At 37.8% G+C, this 24,915-nt stretch overlaps 1 protein-coding gene across 1 annotated transcript; it reads left to right on the top strand.

The window, feature by feature from the left end:
- Window positions 1–2,842: 2,842 nt before the first annotated feature.
- On the top strand, window positions 2,843–6,032 carry LOC110045312 (uncharacterized). Its single transcript, XM_020750910.2, has one exon. The coding sequence runs from the start codon at window positions 3,538–3,540 to the stop codon at window positions 4,639–4,641; it is 1,104 nt and encodes a 367-aa protein (XP_020606569.2). The 5' UTR covers window positions 2,843–3,537; the 3' UTR covers window positions 4,642–6,032.
- The last annotated feature ends 18,883 nt before the right edge of the window (window positions 6,033–24,915 follow it).

The following is a 24,915-nucleotide window of genomic DNA, read 5'->3' on the forward strand; positions in this document are numbered from 1 at the left end:
AACGTGAATTCATGACCGCTTGTTTTAATTAAATCACCGTCAATTGTAAAATACATTTTCATCGGATATTTCTGTACTACTTAGAACCCGAACGAGCTGGTTTCCAGGAAACGGAAAAACCATTTAAGTAGGTTTTCAATACAACTCAATTGTAAATGAGTTGATTTGCGTTTATTTAAACGATATTGAATGACCGTACTGCCTTAAGAAACGGATATTGCTTTCTTTGACTCCATTTAATTGCTAAAGTTGTCACAAAAAGAAAACAAGTTGAACAGAATATTACACAGACAAAGTCAAGAGAAAACGTCTTGTGAACTGGCGAGCGTCGGCTGCGAATATCTCAGGGAGTGGTTTATTTTGCTTTCAGTTATAGCAAAATTTAGAACACCGTTATGCTCTTCGCGTAGTTTTTCTTCGGCTTTTTACTTTTTCCGTGTTTACTGTACGCAAAATACACCTAAACAATTGAAAATAAAAGAAATATCGCCTCACAAAGAAAGTTTTCTCGTTGGTATAGAAAAACCGATATTTGATTGAAAGAGATTCAATTAAGCTCAATTCGTCGTCACCTGCCTTCTGGGGGAGGGGTCGGTATTCAAACAATGATGCTATAATGAAAGAGACAATAAAACAACTTGCTAATCATCTTAATTGACCTAATTTATCATTGCCTGCCAGTAATCCACTGAATCTTCCAATATAATACAATAGCTTTGGGTGTATATGAGTATCACTTTCTTTCCACGCAGATTAATTCATGTCGCGTACAGTTATAACTTTGTAAGTAAATCCTCGCGGTGGATTCGATATGCCTTTACCAGAGGCAAAAACCGAGACTGTTTTTAGTAGGAAGCATTGACCCTGACCTGAAAGCGACAAAAATGTTTTGAACGACACTTTCTAATGGCCATAAATAATTAAGTTAAATTGTCTTGAAAAGCCAAGATGATTTATGGAGTATAGCCACAAAATAGTGTCTTAAATGCGAAATATATTTGCTGTGGAATAAAATGTGCTAAAAACCACCTGACCATTTTATTATTTTTTTTTTTAGCTTTTTGCTCAACAAAGTGGATTTTTGTTCAGATATAGAAACAATTTCATCCTAGGCTTTTTCGACTGTTCTGATCAAAAGCTGAAAAGCAAGCTAGAACAGAGCGAAATTGGAAAAAAAATGGAGGGAATTTGTCGTTTGAATGTGTGTTCCACATTTTCGTTTATTGGGCTGCTTTTGTAGGAAATAAATCATCTCATCTTCTCCAGACGCCAATTTTTAAATTAAACTTTCTTCATGATAAAAAATAATGGCAAAGAACGCGTATCCGAAATTCATTTAAGTCAAATAAAATATGTTTCAGAGCTACACAGCCAAACAAGTTAAGTCTATATGTTGTTTGCCACACACGGTGTACATTCATTGTTCTTTAAAGACAAACTGTTCTGTTCTATGCATAAACTCGGTGCAAACCAGCTGGAGATTTATCAAAACTGATCTTTATGTTTTCAGGGGCCATGCTGCGAGCAAAACAAACTTAAATGCAAAAGTTATATTGTGGTACACCGATCACAGCTTCTAAAGAATTCCTTTTCACGTATATTCACCACATTTCTGCGACACCACCTGAGAAGGCAAACGAAAAAATTGATCAATGTTGATAAAAATTCCTAGTTCGCTAATCGATAAACAGAAGGAGGAATATTTTCTGTAACTTTTAGCAAGCGGCAAATTACAATTAACAGTTCAGATTTATGCAAATGGCAAGGAATTATTTTTTCTTTTAACTCGAATAAAAAGCGAACAAAACATTTTTTCACCAGCTTGCTAGTTCAGATTTAGTAACTTATGAAATCACCTATTCAGTTGCATCGCAACATGTCGGCAAAAATGAAAACATCGAGAGTGATGTGGTTTTTAGTCTTATTTACGATATATAAGCTTTATTGATATCTCTTTAATTTAGAGATCTTTTGTCTAAGCCGTGTTTCAAATGTCTTAGCTTTATTTCGTAATCCGAATCAAAGAAATACTCATTTACACAAAGAATCCTATTGCCTGGCTTAACGACAATCTTACGAGAAAATACAGCTTCGAGCGATAGGTATTGTAAGAACTAATCAATTTATTATTCGCTGGGTGCCAAAGGTTTTATCAGATCATGAAAACTATTTGGTCCCCGCGTGAAGGGAGAGGTTTAATTTGTTTGAAGTTGATCTAACAGCAAAAAGATACAGCCATTACAAACAGTGCAAACTAAGAAATGGACTCCGTAAACTCGACATCGCAAAAAGAGAGCTAAAGATGGCGGTTGTCTCTCGAACGAGGAAAAGGTTTTCGAATTTGCAAAAAAACAAGGCGGTGGATTTAAACCACATTCCTTTGTTAGTTAAAGAACATAAACATTAATTCCAACTTTACTAAGATTGTGAGACAAAACATTTCGTTTGACGCCTATTTTTTGTAAGCATTTGGAAAATTATCGACCAAAAACACTTAGATTTAAATTCCTAAATTAGATGATGTTCTCAGCTTAGTTTTAATAGTAATAGGTTATTTTAAGCTATTCTAGAGTTAGAAGCACCACTACAGGTCGAAATAAGCGAGCAAGTATCAAATATAATCTTCCAGTTATGCTAAAGAGATTTCTTAAGAAATTCAGTGAAAAGTTAGTCGCATTTAGCACATTAGGCGAGATAAGGCGAAACACCATCTCCATTTCGATGTCGTTTATTTTAAATGTTTATCAACAGAAAACAGAAAAAAAAAACATTTACCATGCACCTGCTGCTAAATCCTGTCAGAGTTTGTTTCGTATAGAAAATAAACTGAAAACTTGCTAAAACATATTAAATATGTGTTTGTCATGTAAAATGAATTACAAGGTCGGAACGATTATGTTAATGTCATAGTCTTGTTCGTGCATGAAGAAAAGAAATCAAACAGCTGTTTCCAGCAACGTCGTATTTTATAAAAGCATAACTTATTTGCCAAGTTTTATGCCTTAGTGTCAATGTAACGCTTACCCAATGAGATTAACGCTTGTAAAACATGGTCACTATTAGAACTGCAGGCCGGGTGGTCGAACAGCAATGGAGGCGGTTCTTTGCAATTACGTTAATCACCTTGTCTACAATAGAACTTAACAGTCAAGAATAACATAAAAGAAACGCGGTGAAATCAAGACCTGAAATTACGAGAAAACTGATGTTATCGCGCAGCGAAGGAATTTTATTGGAAGTCTCTGCCCTCGCGGCTTGTAAAACGCTCTCATTGGGAAATTTGCTTGGATTCCGTGTCACGTTCAGAGTAATTCGGTTGCTCTATTCTTGGCTTTGTTTAGCCGAGACAGAACAAATTGTAGAAAGGTCAATATAGGTACTTATAAGGGGGGTGATAAATATATGTCAGCGACCCGAAACCAATCGGAAGCTATTGTTTGGCCCCGTATTTGTTTGACTAACTAAAACTATAATTTGCTATCGCTGCAGTGGGCCATATAAAACGCGCACGGTACAGGCAATTTCACAACTCAACACATGAGCAACATGAACGAGTTTGTGACTGAACGAGTGGCTGATTGTGCAAACTACGGACGAGGTTCACCGTTTGTTGACAAGTGTAGTGAAATGGCGTTACTCAGCGGGGAAAAAGATTTTGAAGACAGCGAGAATGAACAAGAGATTCAGTCTGAGAGCGAGGAAGGAGAACGCATCTCTGAAGAATGCGTGCAGAGCTTTGTGGTGGAGTTGGATTATGACGATGGTGATTCAGCAAAGTTGGGGCGAGACGAAACGCTCCCAGACGACAGTAAAGGAGATTGTAGTTCCGATCCTGAAGTCAAACCTACTCACTCGTACATCGCTCTGATCGCAATGGCGATTTTGAGTTGCCCAAACAAGAAGATGATTCTGGGGGACATTTACCAGTATATTTCAGATAACTTTCCTTATTACAGAAACAAGGATAAGAGTTGGCGGAACAGCATAAGGCATAACTTGTCTCTTAACGAATGCTTCATCAAGGCAGGTCGCAGCGAAAACGGCAAAGGTAACTACTGGGCTATACATCCAGCGAACCTTGAAGATTTCGCCAACGGTGATTTCAGACGAAGGAGAGCAAGACGCCGCGTGAGACGAAGCAATCCATTGAAATTTGCTGGAAGCTCCCCTCAATCGGCGTATTTCCGAGGACTAAACTCGTTTTCCTCGCATTCTTCCTTCTATCCGTATCGCGGTGATGAGTACCGCATGTATCCCAGTTTAAGGTACATTCGTCCGACTAAAAAGAGCTTCGCTATTGATAGCATTATGGGTTCGTATGACTCTTCATACCTTTACAGTCCAGTATCTGTCCGATCCTACCCTTCCTTGAGCCTACACGGAAGCAGGGAATACCCTGGAACCTCCCCAACGCACTCTCTTCTCTTCCACGCATCGCCGGCGCTTCTGCCTTGTATATCAGAGCTAACGGCGGCCTCTGTTCCCGGCGCAGCTTGTGCGACGAACCCTTTGGAGTCTTCAGCATTTTCCGCCTACCTCGGCTCCAAAGGAATCGTTGCTCAAAGTCAGAACGGCAGACCAGAAAGCTGGCAAGACACTTTGTCTAAACTGCAAGAGCAGCTTAGGAAAGTAGCACCCTGACAAAGGGCTACAGTGACTTTCACACATGCTTTCGAAATGGTCGACCGAACACCGTGATAAACTCTGAGTCTGTATTTGGAAGAAGCTTCACTGTCTTCAAGGTTCCCGGCAAAGAAATGGGGCTAACAAATCATATGCCGATTATCAGAAACCAGAAAAACACAAAAAATATATAAATATGTCGTCAAATACACTTGTAAATATTTCAGTTTCCTTTAAAATTCACACGAAATTAGGCGAATATTGTCGGCCAAGGACTTAGCCTTTGGTTAGCCATTTAAAAGAAGTCTGCAATTAGAATTAACACTGAATAAACAGCACAGTTATTTAAAGTGATATATTTTATTGTATAAAAGTCGGGAAGCTTTATAATTCCCAATGTGAAATAGATTATCAGAATTTCAGAAGGAATTAAGAATCATGAAAGCAAGTTATGGTCACTAAAATTGCATTTAATACGCCGCATCAAAATTTCTGTTCAATTAGCTATGGATAAGTCAATTCCAGCTCTTGTTGAAATGGGAGAAGAGATAAAAACTTTACTTTAATTTCTATCATAGATATATAGGATTAGCCTGTTATGCTTACCAAAATTATTGAACAAGGAACAGCCTAGTAAATTGTTGTATACAGAAGAGCTTTTAATTTTAATCATTGGACAGTTTGAAGGGTAAATTCTCAGCTATAAGGATGTTTATTCCATCTTTTTTTCTGCATTCCCAGAACGAGAAAATTCACGTCGGAATACTTACGATAGGCTGGTGAAAAGGAGAAAATATAAAGCTTAAATGAGCCTTAACAACCTTTTGTATCCCTCCAAATGCAGTCTTGATGTGGTTGCAATTTGGCATTGCGACATATTCGCTCCGTCGGTGTGAGAAATGTTCAAGCTACAGTACAGTGAACGGAACTGAGAGGCACGAAGACAATCCTTACTTTCACGGCCGAAGATTGAAGTTCTAGAGTCAAATTCTTTCATCTCGCAGAATGTTTTTTCCATGAGAACTAAATTATCCATTTATCCCACAATCGATTCTACAGTCATGCTTGCAAATTTAATCCTTAAGTTAAAGTGGATTTAGAAACATTGTATGTTATCAAGTAACATGAAAACATGGCAATGAACTGCAAAAACATGTCATACTCGCTCACAATCTTCGATTTTATTTTTGTTTTACTCTTCGTATTTAACTAGCTGACCCACAGCAATACTGTACGCTGAAGAGGCGCTATATAAAATGTATTTTGGGAGTGTTTCATGGATCAGTGTTTGCTCGGGGCTATTTCTGAAAGGCAATTATGTACATTTGTGTCTTAATATAATTGCGCCTTGCAATTAGCAGAGCATAAAAGTTGAATAATACACCGAAATAAAAACATTATACACGAAATTTGCTTTGTGGGGGAGTGACTAATTTACATGAATAATGCAGTTTTGTAACTGTTACAGCGAACAAGTAATGTAGTTGAACAAAGTGCTTTACCCCGAGCACTCAACAGCACTCTCAATGAGATATCGTCTCAATATATTCTGTGATCTTTCTGTTTTGTTTCGCGTACTTTGCCCGGCACAAATTATTTTTTCCATTTTTTCACGTCATAAATCTTTCATAAGCAAACTTTTCAATTTGGGGATTTTTACGTGCTCAGTGTAGGTTATAATATAATGTTTTGCTTTATTTAATTTATCATTTTTGTAAATAATGGACGAAAGTGAAAGGTCGGGCGCTTTCCTCGCAGTGTGGTCAAGCATGATATATCATTTTATGTCGTTTCTGTCTTAGTGATGGTTTTTAACCGCATAAAGGCAAATTTAACGAAATTGACTCCGCGTGTTTCAAAGCCATTCATTACAGCAACGAAGGAAGTGAAATTTGAAAAAAATAAATTGACTGATATAAAATTTGTCTCGATAAAAGCTAGCGAGTGTCTAAAAGCGCACTAAACTTTAACGTCTAATATATTGATTCTCGTTTGACTCCGACTTGGTCTTTTATTCTACGCTTCGTTTCATCTAATTTGGTTCAAAGAGCATAGAGAAGCTATATAATATTGAAACAGTAGACACAATTTGCGTCGGCAATGTTTATAGTAGTTGTAATTTAAGTAAAATTGATTTTATAATTCGCTCTAATTGCCAAAATGTCACAACAAGGCATGGAGTTTCAACAATCAGCTGTTAAAATGGTTGTAAATGTGAACCGATATGGCCAAAACATTTATTTTTCTGGTAGAATTTACACCCTTACTCTATATTTATCAATTCAGTGTTGTAACTATTAAATTCAAACCGTAAGTCACAGCGTAAACGTGCCAAAGATCAAAAACTGTGTTCCCATTACGACTGTTGTCAAACACTTCGTTGTAAATTTGATTATGTGCACTGCCTTTAAGCTCTTTTACTTAAGCTTTGAAGAAACCGCTGAAAGTCCGCAGTTTGATAAAGTAAATTTATATCGAATTATTCCCATAAAGAGCCGGCAAGGAAAGCTATATATTTCCCTTTGTTGTCTATTAACAGGGGCATGTGGATTCCTTAAAACTTATGGCGACTCTAATTATTTAGCAAAACCGTGTTTACGGCTGTTCCCAAATCATACAACAGTAATATCGTTCTCGATTTAGCTACATTTTTATTATATATTTTAGGAAGTCTTCAATTTTTCGCCGTAACTGTATAATCGCTTTTTGTCTCTAACATCTTGTGCAGCGAAAAACTTTCAACCCATTTGCATTGAAGTTAAAAGTGTGTAGAGAGTGGCAAGGAACCTTCAATAGCTTTTGAATCATACGAAGCAAAACACAGAATACTATTACTCTTTACTCGATTTTTTTCCGGAAAAAAGCTTGCTTTGGAACTTGTTTCTGGTTGAGTATTATTTATCAGTGGTGTTCTCAATCCAGGGGCTAGGCTGTTTCCCAAGTTGTTCGCCATATCACACCCGTGTTGATTACATTCCATGCTTTTAATCTCTTAAAGTTATTTTGAAGTTTTTATTACGTTTAATTAAAGAAATTAAGGCGCACATGCTTCTAAATTTTATTAGTCCAGTTTTGTTGGAAAGCTCTCGGAGAGACTTCAGTAATCTCGGTCAGCGGTTAATAAATTAAAGTCAGATTCGTGCTTCTTAAATGTATGCATCGATCCCTTGAAATAACAGAAATATCCGAAGACAACAGCGAACAGTCGTGTTGATTCAGCCAAGCTCTGTCTTTGCAGAAATGAATTTTAGTATTGTCTCCAATGCGTTTGGCTCATAGCAAGAGTCCGCCTCCCAAGATTACCTCGAAGCCCCTGTCATGCCTCGATATCACATGCACACACATGCAAAGAGGGTGTGACAGTTCGATTTCTTATATGGTTTAAGACTCTGAAAAAGGATTCAGCAAAGCTAGATTCGTTCAAATCCCTCAAATCGTTCGGCAAGACGTCAAATGAACCACGTGCTTTGTTCTGTTAGACTTAACAGCATCCTTAGATTTCACCTATATTTGCGATCAACTCTTTATAAAGCGATGTCTCAAGCTATTTTTCCTGACCGATGTTGGCAATGATAGCGAAGAGCGAAAAAAATAAAGATTTTAATTAATTTTTATATAAAAATATCGAGATGATAACTGCACAAATTCTCGCTCGCTCATTGGCTAATTTTTTTCTCTCCTCTTTTTGATTATGCCTGTTGCAAGCAAGGTAAGGCAAATCAATTTTTTTCTATCTACTCAGCTTGTTTAGTATAGGTAATCGTATGAATGCGTGTACAATTAAGAATTAACACTACGAGTGGTATTTGAAAATTCTCTCAAAATTGCTCGAGCCTTTAGGCGAGTGCAATTTGAAAGAATTTTCAAATATCACGAGTATTGTGAATCCTTAATTGCTCAAGTTTTCGCACGGTTACTCATTTATTGTCTGACTGAGATAATTGCGAACGCGTGCGTGTTAATTTGCACTGCAGTGCAAATTAAGAATTAACGATAAATTGGCCTGCTCTCAGCCAATCACAATGAAGTATTTTCTCAGTCATATGATGAGATTTCTTACTATTCTGAGTAGTTTTTATGTGTCTAAATCAGTTTTTTTTGTTTTTATGCTCTTTTTTTTCTCTGTTTCTGTAAAAGTGGAAAAATAAAATGGTTGGTTGGTTGTTGTTGTTAAAAGAAGACTGTGTAACAATTTTATTGAAAAACAAACAAGAAAAAGCCGACGGTTTGGATATTGTTATAAATGTTGACTAAACTAATAATAATGCAAGATTTATTTTCACTTTAATATTCCCAAAATACACTGAAGTGAGAGGCTATTGAATATAAATATATGCAGATCTACTCCGATGTCATCTTCTCAATTGTCATAACAACGAGTTGTAGTCGCCCTGGAGACGGACTTTTGCGGTTTTACCGGAGATTTGCCCCTCAACAGACCTGTACAACGTTTTTTTCATTAGTCCAAGTAAAACACAGTTAGCAACGAAACCAAGAGAAGCGAAAATTAAAAAGGGTGTTGATAAATTGCGTCGTCACGCAGTGTCTCTCATTGAATAAAGGCGTTGCGTGACCTTTCAAATACCGGCTTTCAGGCTTGAGCACTGACATCAGAGTGAGGCGAATATAGGAAAAGTACTGCAACAGCCGACATCATATCGACAATCTAACTTTTAATTTTGAGAATCTTTAAGTAGTAAATGCATTATTTGGTGAACACTTTTGTAAAATTTGCCTAAAATAGTTGACGAGATTACATTTTCGTGGCATTAATTGCTCGTGGTACTGTTATAACGATATTTACAGTTTACAGACTTTGACGTCAAACTCTTTTTGTTATTCAAGCTGAACAACAACCGTTGAACAAAAGAACTCTTTGGTTCAACACACATTAGATCTCAAGCTGTCGTTTTACCAGTGATATTATTATAAAGCTATATGTATTTCCCGCCTCGACACCTATTGTCTGTAAAATACGGTACGTAATAACATTATTTTGACAACATTTGGTGACGTGAAGGAAATATTGCTTAAGTGTACCGAACAACAATGCTATTGGCATAAGGAGACATTTTAATATTGCCAGGAAAGTAAAGGACCCGTTGTTTATCAGAACCACGCATTATCAAGACCAAGCATGCAGATTTCTTTTTTGTTTGTTTTCATTTCGATTAACAGCGATGGAAAGTTTGAGATGAACTCATTGTCAAGCATATCCGACACAAGCATGCGGACAATGGTTTCCATAGCAACTAAAAGCTGGTTATCTCGAACAGATCTAAACCTACTTGGCAAATTATATCAATTTATATTAGTTTACCGGTACAAGTAAGAGACCTGATATGGAAAATTATATATAGTTCTGTCGTTATGGGATTCTGTCCTTCAGGACAACCGATGCAAAAATATTTAACCATTGCTCAATGCCTTTAAAGTGGTTGTAACTCAGCAGATAACACGTTTTGTTCTAGCTTTTTTTACATATACCTTGTTAAAAAAAGGTCAATATACAAGCCATTTATTTCTAGAACTGTAGATAAAAACTGTATTAAACGAAATACCAAGTATTAGACAGTATAATTGTTTCAACATCTTATTCTTGGAAGATTGCACCGACATTTTATGTGATAAGCGTTGACGTGAATCACCGAGTATTTTACGAAACACCTCTTACTTTTCGTGTTACAAGTGGTATTGGAGATGGCGAGGCGATATTTCTCATCATAACACCTATTGTTATAAAATACGGTACATAATAACGTGATTTTGATAACCGTTGTTGACGTCAGAGAAAATATTTCTTTATTGTGTTCAATACCATTGACTTAGTAAAAAAGGAAATAGAGAAATTTCTATACTGTGTTCAAAATTCTGAAAAGGTTCAGGAACAATGTCCATATACCACGGTATATGTGATACACAAAACTAGACAAAAAGATTTGATATTGAAAGTTATAAAACAAACATGAAATAAAGTGAAAATTTGCCAACATGGGTTAGATATTATTACAAGAGTTGACTAAAATAACGATGAGAAGAAGACAATATATTTTAAGTAAAAAGGCAAATAAAACAGAATGAATGAACATGTATGTTGTCAGATCCAATTTAACCCTTGGTGCAATTTTAGTATTTTTACTTGTCCTGGTGTAAGGTAATATATTACAGTGTATCTGAAACAAGGGCAAATACGTATATCAAATTGTACTCAGGGTAATATTGAGCCACAGCATATATTCCGGCTGCAAAGTACATTGAAGTCCGCTCAGGGAATACTCTAGCTAACTGTACGTGAATAACTAATTGATATGCTCAGTTGTCTTAGCAACGGTCGTGTTGTTGGCCTGGAAACTGTTGTGCAGTTCCAGCCAGAATTTGGGAGGCGACGCGATTGATTGACAAAGGCGCACTATCCTTCAACAAATTGAATTTGTTCTCGGTCACTAAACTTGTTTGTTTCCAACTGGTTATGTGATTCTTACCGTGTTTATGCTCACCCTGCAATACTAGTCTGTTAATATATATAGCTATGGCTACTTTAAAAAAGTCATTTATTCTTTTATTGAATTTTATATTTGTCTATTCTATTTATATCACTTTTGATTTACTTTGAATTCGTCTTCAATCCAGCCGTGTAATGATTTTTATTGATTGACGATAGCAGTCAAACGAACACATTGACAAATATTACAAACTAGCTTCAGAAATGACGGTATTTCGCGTGCGCAGTGGCTATTGAAAACGTCAAACAACTTCTATCAATGAATGGGAAAGTTGTATGAGTGACTAGAAACCGACTGCTGGAGACGACAGATATATGAGAGCGACAAAAATGTACAGTTAGCTGAGCTGCTGTGTTTCAAATGTTCTACAAACGTCATCAAATAAGCCTTTTTCAAATTTCCAGTATTTAGACGCAAGTGCATTATTTTCTATAAATACATCAAGATAACGGACGGAAGTAAGAGTTATATTTACAGTGTACAAACTTTGACGTCAATTTGTTTCGGTTGTTCAATTTTGTCAACTGTCAAACAAAAAGAACTCTTTGCTTCCACAGCCGCGAAATACACGAAACAAACGGTATTAAGCGATATTTAGCTTGTTGTCACATATGATATTGAACAATGTGAAGTAACGGGACACATCACAATGCCGCTTACTCAATATCATATTGGCGACAGAAAAATAATAAAATCATGTACGGAAGAGTATAGGAATTACTGGCAAGTTAGTTATAACCCACTCATTAGAAAGAGAAGAAGATCACGATTTTATCCTCTTTCATGTCTGTCATGTTCAACTGGATGGAAAAATTGGCGAGCACTTAACTATCCTCCACGTATTGCAAAGTCATTGAGCTTAGCCGGCACGTGATTGTACAAGGAATGGTTTCTATGGTAACTAACGATAACCTTTTTAGAGAGAAGATAGAAGTGGTAGTCAAGGGTTCATTTACCAAGACCAGAAAGCAATGGTCTGAGCTAATCTCTCCAAAATAGTTTGGAAATACATACGTAGTGATTCAGCTAAAGTAATATCGAATGAAAAACTTTAGCAGAAAAGTTGAACTGGCGTGAATTTTCTGTTAAAAATTTGAGATCTGTTGCACGTAGATGGTTTCGTTGAGGTTTTCACTTTTGAGAGTTGGTTGCCCAGGACGATTCGATTGTTGGTTCAATATTTCTTTGATATTGGATTAAAGCTCGTTAATTTTTCTACTTATGGTAACTTGGTTGCAGAAGAGAACATAAGTTCTTCGGAATGGCTTGTTATAGATGACGTTGTTGTAATGACTTTAACCTGCACATTTGAGTGTACTCCTTTGAAGTACCTTATCTTCTCAACTGTCATGGCAACGGACGTGCAGACGTGCAGTTGCCCTAGAGACGTAATGGCTTCTGTACTTCTGTACTTTAGTTTGATTTTGTGCATTTGAAAGACAATGAGACTCATCGGTTTAGGGTGCTGCCTTTCTGAAATCTGTTAGTTCTAAACTCCTTGACTGAATTGCATTTCTTTGCATACAATAGCCAAATTGATGATTCGAGGTAGCTGCACAGAACATTTTAGCTGTTTGTTCGTTTGATGTTATTTTAAATCTTTGCATTAGCCCTATGAAACACAGTGTTTTAAACCTCATTGCTTATAGTAAATTAGCTGCATTCAGGATACATTTTCTCCGCGATCTTTTGAATATTGTTTTGCCGTATCTTGCCTCTTATACAATTAGTAATGGTAATAGGACTGAGTGGAGTCCAATTCGGTCGGTTATCATATGAGTGATAACAAAATCGGACGACCGCGCAGCGGGAGTCCGATTTGTTTATCACGAGTATGATTACAGACCGGGTTGGACGACACAACGTCTTATTACCAATTAATGATAAAAATTACAATTTCCGAGAAAAGAAGAATAGCCAAGTTATGAAAGAAAGGGAAAATTTGTATTAAAATACCCACAAAGGAGATGTAAATATTCAAAAGCTAGCGCACGTACGCATGCACGCACGTAACTACAACTTTGAATGTGATTGGCTTATTGAACTGTCCGATAACAAACTGTCCAATAACAAACTGTCCGACAACAACTTGGCAATTGAATTAGTGGAAAATAGGAGTTTTTTAAACCAATCACAATCGACTAAATTGTAATTTTTATGATTACAGTCGTAACAGCTTACGAGAACACATAACGTTTTAGAGACAGATTGCAAGTTTCATGTCGCGTTTTTATATTAATAATAATAAATACCCACTATCCTGAAGTTTAAGCTTCATCAGAAATAAGATTCTCAAAGAAATGTTTAGCAAAGTTGTAGTTTCCAAGCTTTGCGTTGTGTAACATTAAAAATGGCGGCCCGAGAGACTGTCGCGTAGGTAAAAAGATGACTTATGTTTTGAGTTTTTACTAACTGGCGAACAGTACTTGCATTAGCCGAAGTATCAATATTAATGTGTCGGAGCTCTAGAGTAATAACTTTTTCGTTTTTAAAGCAAAAATCATCGAAAGATTCTTTTACTTTACGGTCGCAATATATGTGCCCATCAGGGGGACACCAAAGCTCTACAAATTTGAGTGAACGATTTCTCCGAACTGAGAAGGCGCGTACGAAAAACCACACAGACCTAAATCTTTGCGAAGTTGTTCATGTATATTTAAGGGAACTGTTATACAAGATGACTCAACACTAAGTTATCAAATTTTGATTTTCATGACTGGTTGTTATATCAGAAGAGCCTGCTACAGACTTTATCACACGGAAAGAAAGGCAATCTACATGGAGTTAGTATAGAATGGAATATCAATCAAACTGCCTGGGGAAAAAGCCAAAATAAACGCCAAAAAACGCATCTAGCTACAAGCGAGAGGAAAAAAAAAACACTGGGGTATCACGGGTTAACTAAAGAGGAAAGCAATTGTTAGAGCCGAATGGCATTAACGGGCATTATTAAACCGAGGAAGGTTAATCGTCGACATTTTAGTGGAGCACGCGTGGAAGTCGCGTGGGAACGCAAAAGAGTCAACAAAGGAGTCAAAAAGGAACTTGTGAGAAGAGGGAAAAGCTGAAGGCACTGGAGTTAACGTAGTAGAAATTAAAAGGCAGGTAAGAGGCTGACAGGGAACGCACGTTTCGCTAAGAATTTAATTGACATCCCGTTTTCCTTCCCTCTTTAATTTGATGCTCTTTGGACCCTTTTATCACCCTCGTCCAGCGTTAATCAGTCAATGCGACGCTCTCTTTTTTCCTACAGTACCTTTACAAGGTGTTTTAATCTCCTTTTTATGAGCTGTTTACGCCCGGGGGGAACTTCCGTATAAAAATGACAGGGGTGCTCGTCATATCTTTTAGGGGTAAAAAAAGCGGTTTTGTTACCTCTTAGGGTGTTTAGCCTCAAAAGGTCCACAGCGGAGGTTTTTGCGGTACCTGTGACAGGAGATAATGTGTTGCTTTCGTAGTAGTACCTCTTAGGGGAGAAACATATATCAAGCCACGCCCACAAAAAAGGAACTTGGCACCTACTGGGGGTTCTTTTAAAAAAATTCCGACGAGCACCCCCGTCCTTTCTATATGGAAGTCCGCCAACCGGGTGTTTACGTTTCTACATCTCAGGTCTAACAACGTTGTTCCTAGTGCGTTGCCAGTTTATGTCTTTAGCTCAGCAGAATCTACTGTCGCCTGGAGCTAAATCTCTCGATATTAGAATCCCATCTCTTTTACGGGTTGAACAGAGGATGATGTCAAACAACAGCTATTTAAGTCAAATATGGCCGCCATCTTGAAATAAAGTGCAACTTTTCTGGTCTAAAAAGTTTTTATGTAGTAGCTTAATAGTTTCTGTGTCGATATCAAAAACAAAAGTTCCAGGTAAAACGTCGTCTCCGGATGGTAGAATCTCAACTCTTCAACGGTTGAAAAAGAGAATGATGTCAAACAGCAGCCATGTTACTCTAATGTGGCCGCCATCTTGAAATGAAGCCTAGCATCTCAGATCTAATAACGTTTTTCTTATTACCTTGCTAGTTTTTGTCTTTACATCAAGACAGTGTACTGTCGCGTGGAACTTCATCTCTCTATATTAGAATCCCATCTCTTTCACGGGTTGAAAAGAGAATGATGTCAAACAACAGCCATGTAAGTCTAAAACGGCCGCCATCTTCAAATGAGGTGCAACATCTCAGGTCTAAAAACATTTTCCGTAGTACCTCGGTAGTTTTTATCTTTACATCAAGACTGTCTATTGTCGCTGGGAACTTTATCTCTGGATTTTAGAATCCCATCTCTTTCACGGGTTGAAACGAGGATGAAGTCCAAACAACGGCCATGATAGTCCAATATGGCCTCCATCTTGAAACGAAGTGTAAATTGTCGGGTCTAATAACGTTTTATGTAGTAGTTTAGTGGTTTTTGTGTGGATATCAAGATATAAAATTGTAACGTAAAAGTTCATCTCTCGATGGCACAATCCCATCTCTTCAACGGCTGAAAAACAGAATGATGTCAAACATCGGCAGTGTTAGTCTGATATGGCCTCCATCTTGAAATGAAGTCCAGCATCTCAGCTCTAATAACGTTTTTCTTATTACCTTGCTAGTTTTTGTCTTTACATCAAGACAGTGTACTGTCGCGTGGAACTTCATCTCTCAATATTAGAATCCCATCTCTTTCACGGGTTGAAAGGAGAATGATGTCAAACAACAGCCATGTTGGTCTAATATGGCCGCCATCTTGAAACGAAGTGCAAAAACTCAGGTATAATAACTTTTTTTCTAGTATCTTACTAATGTTTGTCTTTATGTCAAGACTGTGTACTGTCGCGAGGAACTTTATCTCTCGCTAGTAGAATTCCATCTCTTCTATGGGTTGAAAAAAGGCTGATTTCAAACGGCAGCCAGGTAAGTTTAATATGGCCGCCATCTTGAAAGGAAGTGCAACGTTTCTGGTGTAATAATTATTTTTGTAGTAGCTTGGTAGGTTTTTCTTTGGATATCAAGATATACAACTTCCACGTAAAACTTCGTCTCTCCATGGTAGAAACCAATCTCTTCAACTGGTCAAATAGAAAATGATGTGGAACATCAGGCATGTTAGTCTAATATTGCCACCATCTTCAAACAAAGTCCAGCATCTCGGGTCTATTAATGTTTTTCTTAGTACCTGGCTAGTTTTTTTTTCGTGACGTCAAGCTGATCTACTGTCGCCGGGATCTTCATCTCTCGATATTAGAATCCGATCTCTTTTACGGGTTGAAAGGAGGATGAAGTCCAAACAACGGCCCGATAGTCTAATATGGCCTCCATCCTAAAACGAAGTGTACATTTTCTGGTCTAATAACGTTTTGTAGTAGCTTAGTAGTTTTTGGGTGGATATCAAGATATAAAATTGTAACGTAAAACTTCATCTCTCGATGTTAGAATTCCATGTTTTCAACGGGTGGAAAAGAGGATGATGTCAAACACCGGCCATGTTAGTCTAATATGGCCTTCTTCTTGAAACGAAGTTGAACATGTAAGGTTCAATGTCGTTTTTCTTAGAATCTTGCTAGTCTTTGTCTCTATATCAATACAGTCTACTTTCGCATGGAATTTCATCTCTTAATAGTACAATCCCATCTCTTGCAGGGGTTGAAAAGAGGATGAACTCTAAACAACAGCCGATGTTTTACGTCATCCTCTTTTCCATGTTGATCTAATATGGCCGTCATTATAAAACGAAGCGCAACTTCTCAGGTCTAATAACATTTTTCCTAGTACCTTGCTATTTTTTTCTTTACATCAAGACAGTCAACTCTCGCCTAGAACTTTATCTCTCGATATTAGAATCCCCTATCCTTCATGGGTTAAAAAGAAGATGATATAAAACAACAGCCCTGTAAGTCTTTCGCGCGCCTGGAACTTAATATCTGGATATTACAATCCCATCTCTTCAACGGGTTGAAAAGAGGATTATGTCCAAACAACGGCCAATGTTTCACATCATCCTCTTTTCAATGTTGATGTAATGTGACGGTCATCACGACACGAAGCCTAACATCTCAGATCTAATAACATTTTTCTTTGGTGGTTTTTATCTTTACATTAAGATAGTCTACTATCGCCTGGAATTTTATCTCTTGATATTAGAATCCCATCTCTTTCACAGGTTAAAAAGAGGGTGAAGTTCAAACAATAGCCCCACCTTGAAAAAAGTGTAAATTTTCTGGTGTAATAACTTTTTATGTAGTAACTTGGTAGTTTTTGTGTGGATATCAAAATATAAAATTGTCACTTAAAACTTCATATCGCGATGGTAGAATCCCATCTCTTCAACGCGCGAAAAAGAGGATGATGTCAAACATCGGTCACGTTAGTGTAATATGGCCGCCATCTTAAAACATCCAACATCTCAAGTCTAACAACGTTTTTGCTAGTACCTTGCTAGTTTTTGTCTTTCCATTAAGCCAGTCTACTCTCGCTCGGAAATTTATCTCTTGATGGTAGAATCCCATCTCCTTTACGTGTTGAAAAGAGAATGATGTCAAACAACAGCCATGTAAGTCTAATATGGTCGCCATCTTGAAACAAAGTGCCAATTTCCTGGTCTAAAACATTTTTATGTGGTAACTTTGTAGTTTTGCGTGGATTTCAAGACAAAACTGTAACGTAAAACTTCATCTCTGGATGGTAGAATTTCATCTCTTCTACGAGTGAAAATGAGAATGAGGTCAAACATCCGCCATGTTAGTCTGGTATGGCCGCCATCTTTTTGTTAGTACCTTAATAGTTGTTTTCTTTATATTAAGACAGTCTACTGTCGCGTAAAACTTCATCTTTCGATATCAGGTTCCCAACTCTTTCACGGGTTAAAAAGAGGATCGATGCTGTTAAAGAACGGCCATGTTAGTCTAATATGGCCGCCAGCTTGAAACGAAGCGCAACTATTCTGTTGTTATAACTTTTAATTAGTAGCTTGGTAGGTTTTGTAGGTGTGAATATCAAGATATAAAACCGTCACTTCAAACTTCATCCTTCGATGTTAGAATCCCATCTCTTTAACAAGTGGAAACGAGTACGATGTTAAACATCGGCCATGTTGGTCTAATTTGGCCGCAATCTTGAAACGAAGTCCAGCATCTCAGTTATAATGTCATTTTCCTTAGAACCTTGCTAGTCTTTGTCTCTATATCAAGACTTAGCTCTTGAAATCAGAATCCATTTCCTGAACGGGTTGAACAGACTGTGAAGTCCAAACAACTACCGTTGTTTCACATCATGCTCTTTTACATCTTGATCTAATATGGCTGTCGTCATGAAAGGAAACCCATCATTTAAGGTCTAATAATGTTTTTCTTAGTATTTTGGTAGTTTTTTTAACATTAAGACAGTCTACTGTCGCCTATCTCTCGATATTAGAATCCCATCTCTTTCACGGGTTGAAAAGAGGATGAAGTCCAAAGAACGGTCATGTTAGTTTAATATGGCCACCATCTTGAAATTTTCTGGTCTAATAACTTTTTATGTAGTTAGCTTGGTAGTTTTTGTGTAGATATCAAGATAATATATGGATTTAGCCAAGCTTAAAAGCAAGAGCTTCTAATCCGGGTTGCTTAAAGCCTGATTAAGCTAACACAGAATAAGCGAGAATTTTGATTTGAGTTTTCCAAGGTTGTTGAGTTTCGTGAGGTTTTCTGTTCCTATTATTTGGCCTTCTGTTTTGAGTTTGAGTGATCTCAAACTACAAACGCAGCCCATGACCCAAAAGCAGTGATGAACATTTGCATGGAAGAAAAATTATACTTACCTTAACTTTTAATCCTGGGTTAGCGGCCCTATTCTCCCAGAGGAGAGCTAGGAATTAGTAGTAGCGTTAACCACCTTTCGAACAACCTGGTCCTGATCGTCGCCCTAATTACAACCAAAAAAAAACAAAATGGCGGCCAGTGTGACATAATTTATGACGTCATCATAGCTTGAACAACCACAGACAATACTGAAATAAAGTTTAAGATACTAATCATTCCAAATATACTTCCAGGCAAAATATCATGTGCCTCTAACAAAAGAAACATATAAGAAAATATCATTTTTGATGGTTTGGTTTTAGATTTCCAAGGTGGCGACCAAAAGGAAGGTATTGGGGTAAATTTGAAATTCGATTCACAAAGTGAAAGCTACCATTCTATCCTTGCTATCATACATTTTTATGATGCTTAGTGGTCAAAGATTAAGAATATACAGGTTTCGAATAAAAGCGGAGTGCCCCGACGGGCGTCGAGCGTATATATGCCCTTCCGACCGCACAGCAGGTCAGATGCGTAACCCATTGGGCTACCGGGGGACTCCTTGACAAGGTTAGAAAATTTAATAGCTAAATACGTGAAACAACAATATAGGTGTTACTGGCAAACTAACTTTACTTTAACCAATATGGATTAACAAATATTTTAAGACCTTAAAAAGATTGGCGTCTCGATAACTTATAGCTACTCTAAGGATTTTCCTTCTTCTAACAATAGTAACTCGCCGTCTTAGCAAACCTTTCATAGCTGCCAAAGCTTAGGCCAAAGTTTAGTTCTGTGCCACATTAAGTCCGATAAAGTTCTAATAAAACCATCATGAAAAATTTTAAATAATTTTTCCTTTTAATAAAGCCTTTTTGAAGTCAGTTAATAAACTTGTTATAAATCACATGTTTAAGACGCTTGGTGTTCCATTGGCTCTTTTATCTTCATATTGGTTAGTAGGTAACTTTTAGGGCTTAAAAAGAATGAAGGCATGACTAGTCAGGCATTTTATGGAAGCTTACAGTAGATACTCTTTCTTAAAAAGCATTGTTACATCAAACTTACTTCAAACGGAAGAAAAGAGGATTGTACAAAAACAAATATCTATTCAGGTTAAAACGAAAAAGAAAAAAAGAATAAAAGCGGGGTCCCCCGACGGGCGTCGAGCGTATATATGCCCTTCCGACCGTACAGCAGGTCAGATGCGTAACCCATTGGGCTACCGGGGGACTCCTTGACAAGATTAGAAAATTTAATAGCTAAATACGTGAAACAACAATATAGGTGTCACTGGCAAACTAGTTTTGCTTTAACCAATATGGATTAACAAATATTATAAGACCTGAAACAGATTGGCGTCTCGATAACTTATAGCTACTCTAAGGATTTCCGTTCTTCTAACAATAGTAACTCGCCGTCTCAGCAAACCTTTTTATAGCTGCCAAAGCGTAGGCCAAAGTTTAGTTCTGTGCCACATTAAGTCCGATAAAGTTGTAATGAAGCCATCATGAAAAACTGTTAATTAGTTTTTTATTTTTATTTTAATGAAACCTTTTTGAAGTCGGTTAATAAACTTGTTATAAATCACATCTTTAAGACGTCTGGTATCCCATTGGCTTTGGCATCTTCATATTGGTTAGTAGCTAATTTTTAGGGCTTAAATAGAATGAAGGCATGAATAGTCAGGCATTTTACGGAAGCTTACAGTGGATACCGTTTCTGAAAAAGCATTTTCACGTACTTGACGGGACGCACGGGGCTTCTACTGTAAGTACCGCAAAGAAATTGTAGAAAATTTTTCTAGCATTCGTTACATACTCTCACTAAGGTTCTTCGTATTGCGGCTAGGAAAGGCGTCATAATCTGTTTTAGTGACATGTCGGTGATATTAAATAACAAATAAACCAGAAAGGGCCAATGGAATATGACACAAGGTTTAAAATGAAGTCACGATATTAATAGTGGTTTAAAAGTAAATAGTGCGTTCGAGTCATTCCCGATGCTTTCAAATGATGGCAGACTCCACTGACGCCAATAATCTGGAACAAAACAGGATCATTATATATCGGATCACGTTTAAACACACGTGAAGAAAGACTTGGGCAGGAGAAAAACGTGAGCGGACAAAACTGCGGGCAATGCCGATAAATCAAGTAATCTCGCAATGATGAACGAATTACATAACATGAACCTTCCTCTGCTCCCGGGCCTCTGCTTCTCCCCCTGAACCAAGTTCAGATCTACAAACTGAACTTAAAGATAGCAAAGTGCCTACGAATGGATGTTGAGCGCGGCGAGCAGACGTAAACGTCTTGTTAACCCTATGAAAGCCATCACAATAAACTCTGAGCTTGCATCGAGATGCTTGTCCGGGCGTAAAGGAGCGTTTGATTAATTAAGCTAAAACAGATCTTAAGGAATAAAAACCCAGGTGATCTGGAATACTTGTCTGAGTATGTCGTTGGTAGTGGGAGCCAAGTGCAGTATTATCATGGTCGGCAATTAAAGTTATTGTGTAGAAAATATCGCACAATTACACAGTCGAGGGCAAAAAAAAAAAAAGAAAGAAAGAAAGCGCGAGAAGAAACTTAGTACATGGAGCTAAGATAGATTGTCAGTGCTTTAAGTGATCATGCATGGCTACCAATGGCTTAGCCAATCGCTTGGCCAATGGCTCGTACACGCAACGAATCGTGAAAGCCCGTAAGTAACGACATTCGAAAGAAGTGAGCCCACTCCCCATCCTCTGAAAATAGGGGAACTAAGGTTCAAAAGTATAATTATTTTTCCAATCAATAACCTGAAAAACGTACGATAAACTGATGACGATTCAACTAGGGAAGGTATAGCTTATTCCAGGAGACGTCATGAAGCGCCCTGGTAAAACAAACCCCGCAAAATTTTCATCAAGTAACAAGAAGGTACTAACAGGACCTTTTCTTCAAATTAAAATTACTAAAATTGACAACTTGGCATCATTGTAAACAAAAACGCATAAAAAGAACGTTTAATCATATTGAAATTAAAACCTCGACCAGAGCATTTAAATATTTATAAGGCAGACTAACGTAGTAGTGCATCATGAACAGTAAAAATAGTTGAAGGAATCTTACATCACGGTCTACATATAAAGTGCCCACCCATGTGCCAGCAACATAAATTTGACTTGAGCGAAGAATTTCTAAACGATTTATAAGAACTCAGTGTTTTTACGAATTACATGCACCCACAGCCTTACAGAGAGATTCTCGCCCCTATCAACTTTCTTTTCTCTCGTAAGTTCTCGCGCGTTTACAGATGCGCCGCACTCGCGTTTTAAGTACAGGGATACCAACCAATGCTTACCTAACCTTTTAGACATGCTACTTTTCGCCCTTCCCCAAATCTACACACCATGTATTTAACTTGTGAAAATATCGATTTGCACAGTGTTTGGGTTGGAGATTCTCAGCCATATTAACTTTGTTTTCTCTCGTAAGTTCTCGCGCGTTTAGAGATGCGCCACACTCGCGTTTTAGGTGCGGGAATTCCAACCAATGCTTACAAAACTTTTCAAAAATGTTACTTTTAGCCCTTCCCAAATCTACACACGTGCATTTCACTTGTGAAAAACTATTGATTTTCACAGTGTTTGGGTTGGAGATTCTCGCCCATATCAACTTTCTTTTCTCTCGTGAGTTCTCGCGAGTTTAGAGATGTGCCACACTCTCGTTTTAGGTACAGGAATCCCAACCAACGCGTACCTAGCTTTAAAAGATACAACTTTTAGCCCTTTTAGTATGCCGCATTTTCTTAAGTGTGGCGCATTTATCCAAGTGTGCCGCATTTTCCTAAGTGTGGCGCATTTTTCCAAGTGTGCTGCATTTTCTTAAGTAAGGCGACTTTATCCAAGTGTGCCCCATTTTTCCAAGTGAGGCGCTTTTATACAAGTGTGGCGCATTTTTCTACAATGCCACATTTTCTTAAGAGTAAGCACACAGTGCGCCGCCATTTTTTAAGTGTGGCGCGTTTCTTTAAGTGTGCCGCATTTTCTTAAGTGTGGGGCATTTTTTAAAGTGTGCAGCATTTTCTCAAGTGTGGCGCATTTTTCCAAGTCTGACGCATTTTCTTAAGTGTGGCGTATTTTTCCAAGGGTGCCGCATTTTGTTAAGTGTGGCGCATTTTTCCAAGTGTGCCGCATTTTCTTAAGTGTGGGGCGTTTTCTTAAGTGTAGCGCATTTTTCCAAGTGTGCCGCAATTTTTTGAGTTGGAGCATTTTTTCAAGTGTGCCGCATTTTCTTAAGGGTGGGGCATTTTTTAAAGTGTGCCGCATTTTCTTAATTGTGGCGCATTTTTCCAAGTGTGCCGTATTTTCTTAAGTGTGGTGCATTTTTTCGAGTGTGCCGCATTTTCTTAACTGTGGGGCATTTTTTAAAGTGTGCGGCATTTCCTTAAGTGTGGCGCATTTTTCCAAGTGTGCCGCATTTTCTTAAGTGTGCCGCATTTTCTTAAGTGTGCCGCATTTTCTTAAGTGTGACGCATTTTTCCAAGTGTGCCGCATTTTCTTAAGTGTGGCGCGGTTTCATAAGTGTGGCGCATTTTTTTAAGTGTGGCGCATTTTTTCAAGTTTGGCATTTTCTTAAGTGTAGGGCTTTTTTCAAAGTGTGCCGCTTTTTCTCGAGTGTGGCGCATTTTTCCAAGTATGCCGCATTTTCTTAAGTGTGGCGCAATGTTCCAAGTGTGCTGCATTCTCTTAAGTGTGGCGCATTTTTCCAAGTGTGCTGCATTTTCTTAAGTGTGGCGCGTTTTCTTAAGTGTCGCACATTTTTCCAAGGGTGCCGCATTTTCTTAAGTGTGGCGCAATTTGGCAAGTGTGGCACATTTTTCTAAGTGTGTCGCATTTTCTTAAGCGTGGCGCATTTTTCCAAGTGTGCCGCATTTTTTTTAATTGTGGCGACTTTATCCAAGTGTGCCCCATTTTTCCAAGTAAGGCTCATTTATCCAAGTGTGGCACATATTTCTACAATGCCGCATTTTCTTAATTGTAGGCACAAAGTGTGCCGTATTTTTTTAAGTGTGGCGCATTTTTTTTAGTGTGCCGCATTTTCTTAAGTGTGGCGCATTTTTTAAAGTGTGCCGCAATTTCTTAAGTTGGCGCATTTCTCTAAGTGTGCCGCATTTTCTTAAGGGTGGCGCATTTTTCCAAGTGTGCCGCATTTTCTTAAGGGTGGCGCATTTTTCCAAGTGTGCCTCATTTTTTTAACTTTGGCACATTGTTCTAATTGTGCCGCATTTTCTTAAGTGTGGCGAATTTTTCCAAGTGTGCCGCATTTTCTTAAGTTTGCCGCACTTTTCTAAGTGTGCCGCATTTTCTTAAGTTTGGCGCATTTTTGCAAGTGTGCCGCATTTTCTTAAGTAAGGCACATTTTTTTAAGTTTGCCTCATTTTCTTAAGTGTGGTGCATTTATTCAAGTGTGCCCCATTTTTCTCAGTAAGGCACATTTATCCAAGTGTGGCGCATTTTTCCAAGTGAGCCGCATTTTCTGAAGTGTGGCACATTTTTCCAAGTGTGTAGCATTTTCTTAAGTGTGGCGCATTTTTCAAGTGTGCCGCATTTTCTTAAGTGTGGCGCATTTTTGCAAGTGTGCCGTATTTTCTTTCTTCATTTTCTTAAGTGTAACGCATTTGTTCAACTGTGCCGCATTTTCTTAAGTGTGGTGCATTTTTTCAAGTGTGCCGCATTTTTCTAAGGGTGGCGCATTTTTTCAAGTGTGCTGCATTTTCTTAAGTGTGGCGCATTGTTCTAAGTGTGCCGCATTCTCCTAAGTGTGGCGCATTTTTCCAGTTGTGTTGCATTTTCTTAATTGTGGCGCGGTTTCCTAAGTGTGCCGCAATTTTCCAAGTGTGCCGCAATTTCTTAAGTGTGGCGCATTTTCCAAGTGTGCCGCATTTTCGTAAGTATGCCGCATTTTTCCAAGTGTGCCGCATTTTGTTAAGTGTGGCGACTTTATCCAAGTGTGCCCCATTTTTCCAAGTGAGTCGCATTTA

This window comes from Orbicella faveolata, unplaced genomic scaffold (genome assembly GCF_042242905.1).
Source record: "Orbicella faveolata isolate gen_17 unplaced genomic scaffold, um_ofav_v1 contig_26, whole genome shotgun sequence".
Taxonomy (NCBI): domain Eukaryota; kingdom Metazoa; phylum Cnidaria; class Anthozoa; order Scleractinia; family Merulinidae; genus Orbicella; species Orbicella faveolata.